The 16,248-nt window shown below is 68.2% G+C and overlaps 3 protein-coding genes across 9 annotated transcripts; 1 reads left to right on the top strand and 2 right to left on the bottom strand.

Moving 5' to 3' along the window:
- Positions 1-66: 66 nt before the first annotated feature.
- Positions 67-1,072, top strand: TEKTIP1 (tektin bundle interacting protein 1). Its single transcript, XM_027471971.3, has 4 exons — positions 67-220; positions 311-537; positions 706-831; positions 911-1,072. Exons 1-4 carry the CDS (start codon positions 147-149, stop codon positions 1,051-1,053), a joined length of 570 nt encoding a protein of 189 aa, XP_027327772.3. The 5' UTR covers positions 67-146; the 3' UTR covers positions 1,054-1,072.
- A 164-nt stretch (positions 1,073-1,236) lies between these two features.
- On the bottom strand, positions 1,237-5,237 carry LOC113845669 (uncharacterized). Of its 6 annotated transcripts, none has more exons than XM_072029374.1 (11): positions 4,264-4,385; positions 3,491-3,625; positions 3,326-3,407; positions 3,005-3,178; positions 2,837-2,935; positions 2,679-2,750; positions 2,535-2,603; positions 2,280-2,343; positions 2,055-2,120; positions 1,867-1,951; positions 1,237-1,768 (listed from the first exon to the last, which is right to left on the bottom strand). In XM_072029374.1, the coding sequence occupies exons 2-11, from the start codon at positions 3,604-3,606 to the stop codon at positions 1,657-1,659; spliced, it is 939 nt and encodes a 312-aa protein (XP_071885475.1). In that variant the 5' UTR covers positions 3,607-3,625; positions 4,264-4,385; the 3' UTR covers positions 1,237-1,656. The 6 variants fall into 6 exon arrangements, with proteins under 6 accessions (XP_071885475.1, XP_027328287.3, XP_071885473.1 ...); XM_027472486.3 differs by having other exon boundaries at positions 1,867-1,948; XM_072029372.1 differs by lacking the exon at positions 4,264-4,385 and adding an exon at positions 4,386-5,237 and having other exon boundaries at positions 2,055-2,343.
- Positions 5,238-7,224: 1,987 nt separating this feature from the next.
- MFSD12 (major facilitator superfamily domain containing 12) lies at positions 7,225-15,751 on the bottom strand. Of its 2 annotated transcripts, XM_027472072.3 has the most exons (11): positions 15,357-15,751; positions 11,678-11,888; positions 10,701-10,824; positions 10,262-10,456; positions 10,082-10,174; positions 9,886-9,978; positions 9,059-9,229; positions 8,783-8,877; positions 8,289-8,419; positions 8,138-8,176; positions 7,225-7,723 (listed from the first exon to the last, which is right to left on the bottom strand). In XM_027472072.3, exons 1-11 carry the CDS (start codon positions 15,682-15,684, stop codon positions 7,629-7,631), a joined length of 1,575 nt encoding a protein of 524 aa, XP_027327873.3. In that variant the 5' UTR covers positions 15,685-15,751; the 3' UTR covers positions 7,225-7,628. The 2 variants fall into 2 exon arrangements, with proteins under 2 accessions (XP_027327873.3, XP_027327874.3); XM_027472073.3 differs by lacking the exon at positions 8,138-8,176 and having other exon boundaries at positions 15,357-15,748.
- Between the last annotated feature and the right edge of the window lie 497 nt (positions 15,752-16,248).

The following is a 16,248-nucleotide window of genomic DNA, read 5'->3' as shown; positions in this document are numbered from 1 at the left end:
GCTGGCCCCGCAGCAAGGAGCAGCCCCGGCCCTTCCCCTGCAGGGCACAAAGGGAGCGAAGGTGCCTCTGCCCCCCCTGCCCCACCCCAGCCCCCCGTTGCTTGGTGCTGATTCCAGCACCATTGCGGCCTCGCCTAGCGCCAGGCATGGAGCTGGGGGCGCACAGACCCTGGGTGCCACAGAGCACCCTCGAGACCGATTTCCCCCTGCCCCTCTACAGGTGAGCCCCTCGCCTTGTGGGACCCCCGTGGAGGGGCCATGCAGGTGGGGGCACAAAGCCCTGATGCCCCCCTTCCCTTGCTGCCCACAGTGACCAATATGTGACTCTGCGGGGACCCCGCCAGGCCCCCGTGCTGAGGCAGGCCGTGCGCTGGAAGACCACCCCCATGGGCTGGGACGCTGCGGGGCAGAGCTGGGCCACGGGGCTGAGCGGCTGGGACGCGCCGGGGGACCCCTGGTACAGCCTCACCCGCGGCATCGCCCGGCACCGCTGGCAGCGCGCCCACGTCCCCCATGAGCTGGAGCCCCTGCCCCCGGGTATGGAGCTGGGGTTGGGGGGGACGACACGGGGGGGTTGCTGGTGGTGGAGGGAGAAGCCAGGGGGTGACCCAGGGGCATGAGGGGGAGAGGAAAAGGGCTGGGGGTGGGCTCCTGGGGGTGTTGTGGGGGTCCTGCTGCCTGGTCCCAGCTCTGCTCCCCCCCCAGTTTATGCCCAGCACCTGCGGGAGGTGGCGTGGTGGGACCCCATCGTCCCTGCTGCCTACCCCGGACCCCGCACCCGCTGGGGAGCCTTCCTCTGGCAGGAGCGACCCATCCTGGGCAAGGAGTACGGTAAGAGCTGCAGGGGTGGCCGAGGGGGGGGGGCACCTCCCAGAGCCCCCTCCTCACCCCTGTCCCCTCCTCTCCACAGTTGCCACCCGCAGCCAGAGCCCCAGGGCGCTGGGGGGCAGCCCGGGGTATGTCCCCCTGCTGTCCTCCTGCCGCCCCCCCGGCACCGCCCGTGACATCCACACCTGGAGGATCCTCCAGCACCAGCCCTCCACCCGCCAGTAAAGGGCACAGCTCCTGCGGCTCTCCTGGCTCTTTTTGGGGATGGGGGGGCTGAGTGGGGGTCGTCGGGGCCAGGTCTGGGGCTCAGTGCTGGATGTTGCCCAACCCCACCCCAAAACGCCTCCCCGGGGTTAGGGGAGCCTCGCAGCCTCCCTGCGCCCATCCCAAGGAATGAGGCAGCCTTGGCACATGGTGGGGTGAGGGGGGGTCCTGTGGCACAGGCAGCACCCCCTCACCTCTTTATTAATTAAATAGCTCGGTGCCTTTATCCCCATCAGCCCTGCAATGGCCCCCCCGGGGGGCTGTTCCATGGGGGGGGGAGCTGACTCCAGCCACCCCCTGGGTCCTCTCTGCCCCCCAGGCCACTGCCCCTGCCCCCACGCAGGGAGCTCGGGGGGGGGGGGGTGAGGTGGGGGCAGTGAGATGGAGCCCCACGGCCTGCGGGGGCTCCTGGGGGGGGGGCTGGAAGGCGCTCAGGCTTGGAGCCCCCCCAACCCCTGCTGGTGATGACCAGGTCCCTGCTGGCCTCACGTCTCCTTGCCCCTCCAGGAGGAGGGGGCTCCCGTTGTGCCATGGAGATGGAGGGGCTGCTGCCCCCCCCCCCCCTCACTGGTGCAACAGGTCCAGGTCTGGCCAAGCCCCCGCGGCCGCCAGCTGCTGCTCCAGCTGCAGGATGCGCAGCCCGATGTACCCCGAGGTCAGCAGCAGGGCCACCATCCTGGGGACAGGGCGGTGTCAGAGCCGGGAGGTGGCAGCTGGGGGCCACCAGGGCTGGGGGGGGTGCATGGGGGGGGGGGGCCCTGCCCCAGGACTCACAGCAGCAGGTAGATGAGGATGATGGTGCTGAAGGGGCTCAGTGGCGCAGCACTTCGGGTGCGGGGCGCTGGGCTGGGGTCCCCTGCTAGGACAAGGAGGTGTCGGGGAGGGTCCGGGAGCGCCGTGGCCAAATCTGGGCAGTGCCAGGGCCCTGCTCCGGCCACGGCTCCGCCGAGGGCCCCGCTCACCTCTGCCTGCAGCCGCTGCGTCCTCTGCTGTCGCTGCTGCCTCCTCCTTGGCTTGGCTCGCCTCCTCTGCACCCAACCGGGAGATGGTCGTTGAGCGCCTGGGGTGCAGGTGGGGGCCCTGGGGTCCCCGAGAGGCCCCTGCGCTCCCCGGTGGCCCAGGAGAGGCTGTTTGGGTGCCCGAGGAGGGCTGCGAGGGCCTGTCGGGGTGTGGGGGCGGCCACTCACCCGGCGGCTCCAGGAGGCTGTCGGGCTCTGCAGGGCTCTCCTCCAGGTCCGACTGGCTCGAGGTCTGCAGGAGGACAAGCCCTGGTCGCAGGGCACCACGTGGGGACACAGGGGAGGGGGCCTGTGCTGCCCTGGGCTGGGGGTTTTCACAATATCCCCCCAATCCCCCCTAAAATAAGCCTTTCCCGGGTGTCACCGCCGCATCCATCCCTGCGGCTGTGCCTCCCCCTGCTGCCGGCCCTTCCTCAGCCTTACCAGGGGCTTCTTCAGGCTTTGTGCGGTGCTGCCGTTGAGGGGAGAGGCCAGGGGGCTCCAGCCGTTGTCCTGGACAAGGAAAGATGGAGCAGGGCACTGGGGGGGGGGCACAGAGCCTGGCCCCCTGCCCGGCACAGCACCTACCTGCAGGTGTTTGCAGAGCGACCTCAGGAGCTGGAAGGTGGCCTCCCGCTGGCGCAGCGACACGAAGAGGAACTGCGGGCGGGGGGACAGGCGGCGGTGTCCTGGGTCAGCCTCAGGTCCCCCCCCCCCGACCTCCCCCCAGCCCCCCCAGCACTCACCTTGTCCCCCTCGGCCGTGCGGATGCTGAGCGCGTTGGGCACCAGCAGCGCCGTGTTGGTCTTCTTGAGGGCGCAGATGGAGGTGACGGGGACAACAGCCTGCGGGGAGGGGGCAGCGTCAGGCTCCGCGCCCCCACGGCTGCCCCACGTCCCTTTGGCTGCCCCCACCTTGATGTCCTTGAGCAGGAGGCTGGCGTGGAAGCAGACGTGGCCGGAGGAGACGTAGAGGCGGCCATGGTAGGGCACCTCTCGCTGCCAGGCGCAGGAGAAGCAGGCCAGCAGCGCTTCCCGCCCGGCGATCTCCTCGAAGGCTTTGCGGAAGCTGGAGCTGCGCTTGTTCAGCTGCAGGGGGGGGGGAAGCCGGGATGTGGGGCCGAGCCCTGGCACGGTGGGAACCCCGTGGTCCCCACTCTGACATCAGCCACCAAACCAGGACAGCGCCCGTGGTGCTGGGGTCCCCTCTCCTCACCCCGGCACCCCCGGACTCACCGAGGAGGACAGGGACCCGTGCCGGCCTCCAGCCCCTTCAGCCTCCTCCGTCTCCTTACAGGAAGGGTCGTAGGTTTTGGACCTGGCAGGGAGCAGCAGGCAGGGTGAGCTGAGTCCCCTGGTGTCCCCGGGACATGGGGACACGCAGACACGAGCAGCACCCACCTGGTGAGTGCGGGGTGCGACCCCGGCTGGGTGCCCGCGCTGCCCCTCTCCTCCAGGCTCTGCCACTGCTTCTCCCCCAGCGCCGCCTTCCTGCTCTTCTTCAGCTTCCCCGACATGAAGGAGGAGCGCGGCACGCTGCAGGGCGATGGGGGCAGCTGAGGGCCAAACAGTCCCTGCTGGGACCAGGAGAGCAAAACCCTCCCCGTGCCTGCACCGTGCTGGGGGTTTGGCTGCGGTTATCTACAGCTGATGATGCACGGGGCGCCCCTTGTCCGGCTGTGCCCCGGTGTCCCCAGGCAGGGCAGGGGACACCGCCTGTCTCCAGGAGCAGGGCAGGTCCCCACACCTCTCTGATTAGCTCCCAGGTCTCACCGGGACATTTCGGGGGGCATCACAGGCATTACAAGCCCCCTTTGTGGCATCTCTGGATGCCACCGGCCCCTGCCGGCCCCCATGCCCTGGTGTCCCCATCCCCGTGGCCCCACAGGGCAATTATGGCCCCGCTGCCCCGCTCCAGGAACAGCCGCACCCCAACCTCGCGCTCTCCTCATGGCCACGGCGCCCCTGGGGACAGCAGCCGGGTCCCCGAGGTGGCCGCAGCACCCCCAGCGCCCTGCTCGCAGGCAGGAGCTGGCAGCAGGTGACAGCTCCTGGGTCCCTCCGTGGCTGGCCGAGCTGGCTGAGCAGACAGACACGTGGGGCTGGTGCTGGATCAAAGTGCACGGAGCAAAAACCCCTGGACCGGGGCTGCTGCTGCCCACCCCAGGCGGTACCTGGTGGTGGGGAGAGCTGAGCCCTCCCGTCCCGTCCCGTCCTGTCCCGTCCCGTCCCGTCCCGCTGTGCCGCAGCCCCGCGCTCGCCCGGCTCCCACGCACGCTCCTTGCTCCTTCCAGACCTGGCCCTCAGCCGCCGTCTCCTCCTCCTCCTCCTCCCAGTGAGGAAGGGCAGGCAGGCGGGGCTGGGACCGGCTGCAGCAGGTTTGCAGGGAGGCGTCGGGGCAAATACCAACTCGGGGCTGCTGGAGCAATTACCACCTTGGGGGGGGGGGGGCTCTGAAGGGTCAGACGGGCACCGTCACCACGATGGCACAGCCATGGGGGCCCCCAGCACCTGGTGGGATGCAGGATGCTGGTGGGATGCAGGATCCCAGTGCTGTGCCCATCCCGCTGTGCCCATGGGACAAAGATCTCTGCATGCAGAGTCCCTTGGGGCGTGCTGGTGCCAGCACTGATGGGGTGACCGCCACCACCACCGCCTGCTCCCGATAGCAGGAGCGCCTCGCAGCGCCCACCACGCAGGGGGTGGCCAGGGGCACGGGGCTCCCTCACCCCACAGCTGCCATGAAGCCCACAAAGGGAGCTGGGGCTCGCCAGCTGCCGGTCCCTCTGCAGCCCCGGGAGTGTCCGCGCCACCCCAAAACAAGCTGTAAACACGGGGCCAAGGGCAGGGGCCGGGCCGCTCCAAGGACAGCAGGGAAATCCCTTGCCCCTTCCCCGCTGCTGACTGGGGCATGTGCCAAGGCCGCCCAGCCCTTGCTCTCTGCCCTGTGCTGATAAAGCCTTTCCCACAGCTCCACGGGGAGCAGTTGTAACCCCGGGGGTGGCGCAGCACCGGGGTCCAGCAGCACAGCACCGGGGCACTGCAATCCCCAGCCCTGCACCCCCACGGACCCCCTGGTACAGCACCAAGAGCATCGCCAGCCACCCTGTGCACGCCCCGCGCTCACACCCACCCCATCCTTACACACCCCAACGCACACCCCCCACTTTGCATGTGTCATTGGTGTGCCCACACCCCCATGTGCACACCCCCTGCACACCCCCTGCACGCTCACACCGCTCCTCCCAGGGCTCCAAGCACCCCAGGCACCGCCCCCGCAGGGTGTGCAGGTGTCATCGTCATGCACGTGCACAGATCACAGAATCACAGAATTGGAGGGGTTGGAAGGGACCTTGAAAGATCACCAGGTCCAACCCCCCTGCCAAAGCAGTTCCCCAGAGCAGGTTGCTCAGGGAGGCGTCCAGGCGGGCCTTGAATATCTGCAGAGAAGGAGCCCCCCCAGCCTCCCTGAGCAGCCTGTCCCAGCACTCCGGCACCCTCCCTGGGAAGAAGTTCTTTGGCGTGTTGGTGCGGAACTGCCTGGGCTCCATTTGGTGGCCACTGCCCCTTGTCCTGTCCCCACAGAGCCCTGAGAAGAGGTTGGCCATGTCCCCCTGTCTCCCACACCTCAGGTATTTATACACATTGACAAAATCCCCTGTCAGCCTTCTTTTCTCAAGGCTGAACAGACACAGGTCTCTACTCCCAGGGGCAATGCTCCAGGCCCCGTCTCATCTTTGTGGCCCTCCGCTGGCCTCTTTCCAGGAGATCCCTGTCTTTTTTGTACCAGGGAGCCCAGAACTGGACACAGCACTCCAGGCAAGGCCTGCCCAGGGCAGAGATGGGTGTGCACAGGTGTGCAAGGCACACGCCTATGCGCAGTCCCATGCTCACATACACACAGCACAGGCCGGCCATGCACACACACACATTGCACACGTGTACACCTGCTCACACACAGCCCCTTGCACACCCTCCAGGCCCCGCTGCCCTCCTGGCCCCGTGCACGTGCAGCTCTGGCGTGCCCGTGGTGCTGGGTGCCAGGGGCTGGGTCCCAGCGGGTGCTGGGTGGGCTGGCAGGGGACACGCAGCGGGGGGCAGTGGGAGACACTGCGGGGACACCATGGGGACACTATAGGGACACCACAGGGACACGATGGGGACACCATGGGGACACCACACACCCTGGCCATGCCCTGGGCCCATGTGTGCAGCTCCCAGCCCCAGTCCCTGGGCCTCTCGTTGCTGTACAACTCGGCCACGGCCCCATGGCCCCACCAGCCTCTGCAGGTCCCCGGGGGTCCTGTGGGGTCCTGCCTGCAGCCAGCGCCTGCCCCAGGCTCCAGCCCCCATGAAAGCCCCCGACACCCATGCCCAGTTCAATTTTGGGCCCCTCACTACAAGGACATCGAGGCCCTGGAGCGCATCCAGAGCTGGGCTGAGGCTGGGGAAGGGGCTGGGACACGAGTCCTGCGAGGGAGCTGGGGGGGGGCTGGGGCTGCCGCAGGCTCAGGGGGCCCCCCCCGCTCCCTGGGGGCTGTGGGGAGCTGGGGCCGGGCTCTGCCCGCAGCAGAGGGAACGGCCTCGAGGGGGGCCCGGCTGGGAGCGGGGAGACATCGACAGAGCCCGGGGAGCTGCTGGGGTCACCGGCACTGGGGGTGCTCGAGGAGGGGCTAGGCGTGGTGCTTGGGGACACTGCTGGGGGGGGGACACTGCTGGGGGCCGCTGGGGACAGGCGGCCCCGCGCCCCGTCGAGGCCGGGCAGCCCCGCGGGCCGCTCCCCGCCGCGCTGGCACCAGCGGCCGCCGGCCCCCATTGGCTGCCCTGCCCTGGGGGGTGGGCCCCCCGCCGCCGATAACCAATCAGCGCGCTCCAGCGCCGCTGCGCCGCCACCATTTTGTTCGCGGGCGCGGGACGTGGCCGCCATCGTTGTTGAGGGCGGCCATCTTGCGGGCGGCCCCGGGGCACTGGGGGGGGGGGGGGCGGCCATAGCCCCCCGACCCCCCCCGCCCCCAGGGCACCAAGGGGGGGGGCTCCCTCCTCCAGAATGTTTTTAAGTCTCACGTTTTGTTCTTTTTTTTTTTTTTTCGTTTTTTTTTGGTGTGGGTTTTTTTTGTGTGTGTTTTTTTTTCAAGTTTAATTTTTAATTTTTTTATTCAAGTTTAGAGGTGGGTTGTGTTTTTTGTTTTTTTTTTTCCTTCTTTTAAAAAGTGCTCTGCGTACACACTGACCTTCCAAAAGCAGGTTAAAACCAGGGGCTGGGTGCCCCCCGTCCCACAGTGCGGGGTCTGGGCTGTGCCGCCCAGCCCCGGGCCCGTAGTGTTCAACTTGTGCAAACGCCCAGGGACGGCCGGGGGACGCCCTTCACCGCGTCCCCCAGCACGGCGGGGGGGTGACGAGTCCTGTGTGAGGTGCCCGAGGCGAGGCAGTGCCCGGACCCCACCCTGAGCCCAGCTCCCCTGTCCTGGCGCCGTCCCCGTCCTCGGGGTCCGTCCCGGCACAGCCCGGCCGTCAGCACGGCCGAGGACGCGAGCCCGGCTCAGTTGACCATGCTGCTGGGGCTCCTTTCCTCCGCGCTCTCCGTTTCCTCGTAGGGGATCCCGGCCTCGTTCAGGCCCTGCAGGGAGACATCATCTGCAAGGACGAGAGGGGACGGGTCAGGAGCCCTCAAAGTGCCAGCCCGGTCCTCGGGGGCTCTCCAGCCCCCAGCACGAGGCGCCCTGACACGTCCCAGGGCAACACGGGCCCTGCACAACGCTGCCGAGAGCCCCACCCAAGGGGGCTCCGCGTTCTTCCCCCACCCGACACAGAACAAATCTGGACAAGGCGAAGGACGGAGACAGAGCTGACACTGAGCAGCCTGGCAAGGGGCACCAGGGCCCCTGCATTTGTCCAGCAGCACGAGCAGCAGCCCCTTCACCCCTTCACCCCTCGCTGACCACGGGGCCAGGGGCAGGGGGGTGCTGCCCGCCACGGGCACAGCGAGCGGGCACAGCCCCAGCTCTGGGGCCAGGAGCAGCAGAAGCACGAGGAGCTGAGCCTGCCTACCAGGAGGGTCACCCCGCAGCCTGCCACAACCAGGGCCATCTGCAAAGACACTTCTGCTTTAGCCGGGGCTGGCACCGGACCCGGGTCTCCCTGTGCCCCCAGCCCCACGCCTGCCCCTTCCCAGCGCCCCCAGCCCCGCGGCCACACTCACGGAAGCGGACCCGGATGGGCCAGATCATGATGCAGCACAGGGACACGGTGGCAGCCATGGCAATGCCCCCGGTGACCAGCACCATCACCCAGTGGTAGAAGCTGACGCAGGCAGGGCAGCAGAGCTCAGTCCTGCAAGGAGAGGACACGGCTGAGCTCGGTGGCAGGGACCAGAGCACTCCCCAAGCACCCTGGGGCTGCTGCCACCCTCCCGCTGCCCAAAGCAGTCCCAAATCCTCGCCACCAGGGCTGGGACACGGGGGAAGAGCCCAGGGCAGCAGCGTGGACACAGCGATCCCCAGCCCCTTCAGGAGTCTGAGATGCAGAGGGCAGAGGAGAAGGTGAGGAAGGATTTTGGATGAATTGGAGTTAGTTTCCACCAGTGCCTCTCAGCAGGGGTGTAAGAGCATGCCCCCACGGGCTGTTTGCTGCCAGGATCCCGGCGCTCTGTGTGGAGCTGTCATTAAGTCGTTTGTGCTCCGCAGGGACACTTACGGGCAGGGGTGCAGGTTCTGGATCGCCATCACCGCCAGGCCGTTGGCCATCTTGTCCGTGAAGCTCATGGCCCCGTAGACAAACGCTCCGCTGTGCTGCGAGGGGAGAGGAAGGCTCAGCCGGTGCCACGCAGTGCAGCGAGAGCTGTGTGCCCTCTCATGGGCACAGCCCTCATTACAGCACGGCCCGGGCATGGCTCGGGGCTCTCTGCCTGCCCGGGGATGCATCTCCAGCCCGCCGGGCTCCCAGCCCTGCCGGGACAGGGGGGGCACGTACCGTGTTGGTGCCGATGAGGTCGGCCGTCATGGACAGGGAGGTGACCAGGATGGTGGCAGAGCCAGCGCCGAGCAGCGCGGCCGCCCCGTAGATCTCCGCTCCCATCGTCCTGGTCAGGGTCACCCAGGAGGCGAAGGCCAGGATCACCAGGATGCCCACGAAATATGTCAGCTGCTCCAGGATGGCGTGGGGACGGGCAGGGGGGGAAGGCAGAGCTCAGCACCCAGCACTGGCCCTGCCCCAGACCCCGGTGACATCCCACTGGGCTCACAGGGACGGCCCTGGCTCGTTCCCAGTGGGTTCAGGGCACTGTCCCCACACAGCAAGGGCCTTGCAGCGACCAGCCTGTGCCCGGAGGAGCTGTAGGTTCCTTGCAGGGCATGGGGACAGCCCCAGCCATGCCCTGCACCCCGTGGCAGGAGCAGAAGCTGCAGGTCTGCCGGGGCTGCAGACCCCACACCCCCGGCATGCTCAGGGTGGCTCAGCCAAGTCCCCCCTCGGCCTCTCCTGGGCTCCTCGGGGCTCTCCCAGCCCTGCCGGGGCTGCTCAGGACCGGCTGAGCCTGGGCCAGCATCACTTTCCCAGACCTCAGCACCCTCCAGATGTGCAGGACCGGCCCATGCCACCCCTCGCCCTGCCCTGTGGGACCCCTGCTGCAGCAGGAGGATTCCTGAGGGGTCCCTGCTCTGCAGCCAGGTTCCGGTGTGCCCAGTGCTCTGCTCCCCGCTGGGTTCAGGACCTGCCCTTGGTGCCCAGCCCCCTGAGCTCAGGAGCAGGTTGTTACGCCCTGGGTCTAACTCCAACCTCGCCAAGCCCCCAGGACTCACGTTCCGACCTATCCACTTATTCACAGGCTTCATGAGGAAGGAGGACAGGAAGCCGCTGACATACAGCACCAGGGGGATGGTGGCGATGTATTTCTGCGAGCGACAAGCACGGGGAGAAGATCAGCTCCAGACCACTCGCCCGGCACCCCTGCCCGGGTGACCCTGCCGTGCGGGCAGGAACCTGCCCCATGCCCACCTTGGGCAGCATCAGCGAGTTGGTCAGGTACATGGCGATGTAGGTCTGGGACAGGTTGACGATGAGCCGGGTGGCCATATAGAGCACCGCCACCTGCAAGGGGACGGAGAGAGCGGCCCTCAGCCCACGCCGGCTGGAGGAGGGGGACGGGGGCATGGCCGTGGCCCATCCTGCTCCCACCTGGTAGAAGGCAGGCTCCAGCAGCCAGTCCTTCCAGGCCAGCAGCGGGCGCGGGCACCTCGTGGGCTCCTTCTGCAGCAGGGGCGTGCTCTCGGGCTGCGGCAGGGAGCCCAGCGGGTACGGCTTCTCTTTGGTGCCCAGGTGGAAGATGAGGGAGAAGACGGCCCCCAGCCCCACCACGATGAGGGACAGGTTCTAGGGGAGGCAGAGAGGGGGGTGAGCATGGCACAGGGTGCCCTCTGCCTGCTCGCCCCCCCCCGCCCCAGGAGTTTGGTGGAATAAAAGGGGGTCCCAGAACCACGGGGGAGTTGGTGCAGCCCCTGCCCAGTGCAGGAGGTGGCTCTGGGGTGCTGCCACTTCACTCCCTCCAGTGCCTCCCAGTACAGCCACATCCCACGCAGGGAAGGAGGGACCCCAGGGCCCGAGCCGTGCCACCTACCCGAAACACGGGGACATCCTGGATGCCCAGGTGCTCCGTGCGCTCAGGCTGGTCCACCTGCAGGTTCAGCAGCAGCCAGGCCAGGCCGTACACGGTGATGTTGGCCATGACGGTGAAGGCATACCTGGGGGAGATGGCACGGCGGGGTGACGGGGGGACGAGCAGGGACACCTCCACACGTGGCTGCCCACCAACCCAGGCCCGCTGCAGCCAGCTCTGCACCACGGCACCGCTGTGGAGGTGACACCTCCAAGCGCACGCAGGGACAGGCCAGCCCTGGTGGTGCATCAGCCTTACTGGTGCACCTCCCAGCACCCCCAGTCCAAGCAGGGGGCAGCACCAGAAGGAAACCAAGCCCCCCTGGGCCAGCCTGCCCGGCCCCAGCCCACCCCAAGCCGCCTGGCCCAGCACCCCAGCGTGGGGCCCCTTGGCCCTGGGTGACCGACACCTCCCTGCGTGCTTCCAGCATGGGCGCAGCGCTGCGCCTGTTACCTGGCGGAAGGGGAACTTCCTCCCACCGGGGCAGATAACGAAGCCCTGCTCCAGCTGATAAAGTCCCCTTCCTGCAGCCCGGCCCCTCCAGATAAGCAGCACAAGCTCTGGGGCCACACGCACAGCCCTGGGGACACTGTGGCCTCTGGGACGGCCAGCACAGGGCAGTGCCCGGCCCTCCCCTCCCTGGGGACACCTGGGGACACATTCCTCCCGTGTGAGCATCACCCTCCAGTTCCAAAGGAAAAAGTGCCCCGTGGGCATGAGCTCCTCTGTGCCAATGCACCCTCTGAGGCTGGGGCAGGGGGTTTGGGGACCTGGCACCCCAGTACCAAGGGGGGAAGGGAGCTGGCAGACAGCCCTGCCTCTGCCTGCACCACAGCACGAAGCCCGGCTGGGCTTGGTGGGTCGCTGTGAGTTCTCTCCTCTCACCATGGAGGCGAAGGGACTCGGCTCAGGGGACAGCCAGGGCTGGCCACGCTCACCTGAAAGCCGTGAGCTCCACCTTCTCGTGGTCGCTGGTCACCAGCTCGGGGATGAGGGACAGGTGGGAGATCTGCGTGGCCGCCCAGCCAAACTGGAAGATGACGATGAAGGGGAGGTAGTAGATGAAGGCTGCCCACTGCGGCGTGTTCTCCTTGCAGCCCAGGCAGGGGCTGAAGATGAAGGGGAAGGACACGAGGACGCAGGTGGTGCCTGGGGAGAGAGGGGAGCGGTGAGGAGCTGCGAGCCCAGCGCCCTGCGACCTGATGGCCACAGCTGGCTCCTAGCCACGGACAGGGCTGCAGGGGGGGGATCAACTCCCCCCGGCCGCTGCCCACCTCCAGGCCTGCAGATAACCGGCCCCAAGGCCACGGCGCCGCGCCGCCGCCTGCCTGGGGGTGATAAGGTGCCCTGAGCACCGGGACAGCCCCCGCTCCTGCAGGCACACAGCCTGTCCTGTCCGTCTGTCCCCTCGCCCCTTCTGCTGCAGGGAGCCACAAAAAGCAGCAGCCGGGGGCGTCCCCAGCAGCCCCCAGCACATCAGGGCAGGAGCAGATCCGTCCCCACGCTGGCGTCAGACGCCGCTGCCCTGATGGGAAGGTCCCGGCTGAGTCAGTGACACCAGAGCCAGGTCCCTGCCTCCACCACAGCCCAGCAGCGTCCCCTTCGCACGCCACAGGGATGCCTGCGTGGAGCAGGAAGGGACAGGCCGGCTTCCCCCTCCGCTTCCAGAAGGTTACGGATCAAATCCGACGAGATGCAGGCCTGGGCGCCGTGCCCTGCTCCGTCCTGTCCTGCGCCGGGCGCTGCCAAACCCGCAGCACCCGCTGGCCACAAAACCACAGGAACCCGCTCCCACAGCCCAGGGGAACCCGCAGCCGCTTCGCCAGGTCCCCAGGCTCCCCTCTCTGCAGGACTGTGCAAGATCCTTTTCCTGACGAGAGATTTCTCCTTCCTTTGGCCACAAGGGCAGCTCCTCCCCGGCACTGCCACTTGAGGAGGATGCCCGAGGAGCACGCAGCCGCAGGGGCTGCCAGGAGCAGAGCAGATCCCCTCGCCCCACTCCCAGCAAGGGCATCCCAGTGATCCCAGCACAGCCTGGGTGCCCGTGAGGACCCCAGCAGGGTGCTGGGTGCTGCCCTGCACCAGCCCACCACCAGCTCCAGTGCTCCAGGAGCTCACCGAGGGACGGGGCTCAGGCACACCCCGGTGTCCCTGTCCCACCCAGGGCAGGGAATGGTCTGAGAAGGTGCAGAACTCGGACCAAAACTCATGCCTGTGTTAAACACCCAGCCCAGCCCGGAGGATCACAGAGGCTGTGCCCCCTGCCCAGCCTCGGGCCCCACAGACTCGGGCTCTGCAGTCCCCAAAGGGCTGCGAGGGACTTGCCCTTGTCCCCGGGGAGCGCTGGGGCAGGAGCTGCAGTCCCTGGGACTGGGGTTGCTGCAGCTCCCACATCCGCCCCAACACCCCCATGTGCCAGAAGCCGTTTGTGTCATGCCTGTGCCTCCATCCTAGAGCTGTCCTGGGGGCCCCTGCTCATCCCAGCAGGACCACAGGAGCCCCCCAGGGGTCCAGCTCCGCTCCTAGTCCAGACCCAAAGGCCAGGAGCTCGCAGCCTCAGTGCAACCCCAGCGTGCTTGCACCACCCCATCCCCACCTCATTGCTCCTCCGCCCTGCAGCAGACCCGTGTGCAGCATCCCCTCCCCAGCAGGGCCACCAAAGTCCACCCAGAGCCACCAAAGAGCACCCAGGGCCACCAAAGAGCACCCAGGGCCACCAAAGCAGCCAGCGGGGTGCAGCCACCATCCCCGTGGGGGCCACCACAGCCCCACACAGGGCTCCGGGAGCATCCCAGCACCCCGTGCAGGTGGCAGAGATCCAAGCTCTCATCTCGCAGCCCTCCGGGGCAGAGTCACGGGAATGCCGGCTGCAAGTGGGCGAGCGCAGCGCAGCCGCTGCAGGCGGGGGATTTGGGGCAGCCCAACCAGACTCGCTCAGCAGCAAAGCGAGGAGCTGCTCCCACCCCATGGCTGCAGGGAGCTGCCCCGAAATCCTAGGGGCAGGGTGAGCATCCCGCAGCAAGCCAACGTCTCGGGAGCATCGGCCCCGGCAGCCCCGCCGCCAGCCAGCCCAGCACCGCGGAGGGGAGATGGTGCCGATAGCAACTCGTGGTATCTCCCCCCGCAAGGCTGTGGTTTCACGACGTTTCCTCCGATCTGAGCATGGGTTGCTGCCAGATGGGCCACCCCCTCCCACGCGCAGGAGCATCTCCCCACAGCGTGACCCAGGAGCAGGACCAGCAGGGCCAGTCTGGGACTGGGCTGAGCTGCGGTGGGATTGGGAAGGCGGTGGGGTAGCACCCAACTTCCAGGAACAACCCATGCTTTGGCTGGGGAAACGAAGTCTCAGCCCGTGTCCCCAGCCTCAGCCCGTGTCCCCAGCCTCCCGTGTCCCCCCAAAGCAGGCAGGGCCATGCTGGAGCTCAGCCCCAGGCCCTCGCGGTGCTCTCTGCAGCTGCAGTGGGGCCGGCTGGGGGCAAGCACGGCCCCCGTGCAAGATGTGATTCAGAACTTCCCCTTGGGTGCACCCGGCCGAGGCAGCGCTGCCCATGCCGGAGTCACAGCTCCGGCCACTTCCCTAAATTCAGGGCGCAGATCTCACAGATGGTGCGGCAGGGGGTGAAGCTGCCCCCCCTGCACACCTTTTTCTGGCTCATTTCAGGGCTGGGGGGCCAGGCCAAGCCAACCGCCGGGCAGCCCAGCTGCCTTATCGGGTTGGCAGGGAGAAATTCGGCATCAAGATAACGGCGCCCACAGCACAACCGTCCTCTCCCCGCACGGCTCCGTGGGCACCCTGGGGTGCTACCAGGAGGAGGAAGCGCCGAGGACCCTTCTCCAGGTTTCGCTGTCCCCTCAGGGAGGGCCCCTGACGGCAGCGGGGCAGCCCCAAGCCCTTCAGTGCCTTGTTCACCCAGGGTGTGAGCTGGGCACCCGTTAATCATTCACACGGACCTGGTGCTGCCTCCTCCTCGTCCCCACAGGGCCGTTCCTCACCCGGAGCAGAGCCCACGCGTGCCCCGACCCGGGGAGCCCCAGCCTGGTCCCCAGCAGCGGGAGCAGCCCCGGTGAGCATCCCACACCCCAAGGTCACCCATCAGTGCTGCTGCACCGGGAACCTCCCGCTCGAGGGAAGCCCCAGGTAAATCCCCGTGCTCGTGGGAAAGCCCAGATTTACCTTTCGGTCTCCTTTTTACCCCTTTGCCTTGGTGCCACGTGGGGGGACACGGGGCCACCCCACACCACTGCAGGGAGACAGCACCCGGGCAGGACAGGGACATCACACAGCCCCTTCCCCTGCACCCCGTTACCCCCACGGGGCTGCCCCATGCCTGCTCTGCCCCGTTCCCACCTCAGTGCCACGGGGGGAGGTGTTACACCCCCATTTGGGGCACCCCAAAACGGCCCCTCCGGGCATCTTTGGGGCTGGGGACACTCAGCAGCATCGGGGCTCCAGCAGAGCCCCCCTGAACCCCAAAGCTGCCGGGAGCAGCGCCTCGCCCTCCGTTAGGGGAAACCCCACCGAGCCCCATGGAGAAGCACCCCCAGCCCCCCAACCCCTCTCCGAGACCCCCCCCCCCCCCGGTTGGGTTGGGTTTCCCGCAGCATCCCAGCCCTTACCAGCCAAGTGCCAGGATTTCCTCCGGCCGTAGCGGCCGCAGCCGGCCGAGCGATCGGCTTCGTAGCCCAGCAGCGGCGTGCACAGCCCGTCGGCCACCTGCCCGGCCAGCAGTAGCCCACCGGCCAGCCGGTGGCTGTAGCCCAGCACGGCGTGCAGGTAGAGCAGCAGGTAGGTGAACCAGAGCGAGGCGCACAAATCGTTCAGGAAATGCCCGGCCGCAAAGCTCAGCCGTGCCCGCAGCGGCAGCGCCTCCGCCACCGTCACCGCCGCCACCGCCACCGCCGAGCCGCCCGCCCCGAGCGAGCTCCTCCGCGGGGGCTCCGCCATAGCCGGGCCGCTCGCACCGGCCTCGGCCGCCCGCTTATAGCGCCCGCCGGGCCGGGGCGGGGCGGGGATGGAGCCGGGGCGGGACGGGGCCTGCGGCGGGGGGAGCAGCAGTGGTGGTGGTGGTGGCGGTGGCGGTGGTCCCGCTCAGGCCCCCAAGTGCAGGCCGTGTCCCCCCCCCCGTCCCCGCCATCCCCGCTCCCCGGTGCTGCCCCCCCAGCACCAGGCCTGGCCGAGGAACGTCCGGCACCAGGGGTTGGGACCGGGAGCCACGCAGCTGCTGCGGGGTCCTGACTGCCTTGGTGCTACCCCCCCGTGTTGGGGACGTGCTGGGGGCACACTGGGGATGTACTGGGGGCGCACTGGGGCCACACTGGTCCCCAGTGGGATCCCTGGGGTAAAAGGCTGGGTGCTGTGGGCACGGAGGGGACACGCAGACTGTCCGTGATGTCCCTGGGTACAGAGGGGGGGGACACACAGATGCTGCCCGTGATGCCCCCACCACTGCCTTGGGCAAAAAGGGGTGCGAGGGTGTCGGGTCCTGCCCCCTCTTTGCCCCCTCTGCGA

Source organism: Anas platyrhynchos, chromosome 29 (genome assembly GCF_047663525.1).
Source record: "Anas platyrhynchos isolate ZD024472 breed Pekin duck chromosome 29, IASCAAS_PekinDuck_T2T, whole genome shotgun sequence".
NCBI classification, from domain to species: Eukaryota; Metazoa; Chordata; class Aves; order Anseriformes; family Anatidae; genus Anas; species Anas platyrhynchos.
The sequence above is the reverse complement of the archived record's forward strand: the minus strand, read 5'-3'. Positions and strand labels throughout refer to the sequence as shown.

What these genes read in the sequence shown, in the direction of transcription:
- MFSD12 (XM_027472072.3), bottom strand. Translation starts at nt 15,684, where the DNA reads ATGGCGGAGCCCCCGCGGAGGAGCTCGCTCGGGGCGGGCGGCTCGGCG. An exon ending in ACTCGCTGATGCTGCCCAAG is followed by an intron (nt 9,979 to 10,081) that starts GTGGGCATGGGG and finishes TGTCGCTCGCAG; the next exon opens with AAATACATCGCCACCATCCC. An exon ending in GCTGCGGGGTGACCCTCCTG is followed by an intron (nt 7,724 to 8,137) that starts GTAGGCAGGCTC and finishes TCGTCCTTGCAG; the next exon opens with ATGATGTCTCCCTGCAGGGC.
- LOC113845669 (XM_072029372.1), bottom strand. Translation starts at nt 3,606, where the DNA reads ATGTCGGGGAAGCTGAAGAAGAGCAGGAAGGCGGCGCTGGGGGAGAAG. An exon ending in GCACGGCCGAGGGGGACAAG is followed by an intron (nt 2,751 to 2,836) that starts GTGAGTGCTGGG and finishes CCCCGCCCGCAG; the next exon opens with TTCCTCTTCGTGTCGCTGCG. An exon ending in CGCAGCGGCTGCAGGCAGAG is followed by an intron (nt 1,952 to 2,054) that starts GTGAGCGGGGCC and finishes TCCTTGTCCTAG; the next exon opens with CAGGGGACCCCAGCCCAGCG.
- TEKTIP1 (XM_027471971.3), top strand. Translation starts at nt 147, where the DNA reads ATGGAGCTGGGGGCGCACAGACCCTGGGTGCCACAGAGCACCCTCGAG. An exon ending in GCTGGAGCCCCTGCCCCCGG is followed by an intron (nt 538 to 705) that starts GTATGGAGCTGG and finishes CTCCCCCCCCAG; the next exon opens with TTTATGCCCAGCACCTGCGG. An exon ending in CATCCTGGGCAAGGAGTACG is followed by an intron (nt 832 to 910) that starts GTAAGAGCTGCA and finishes TCCTCTCCACAG; the next exon opens with TTGCCACCCGCAGCCAGAGC.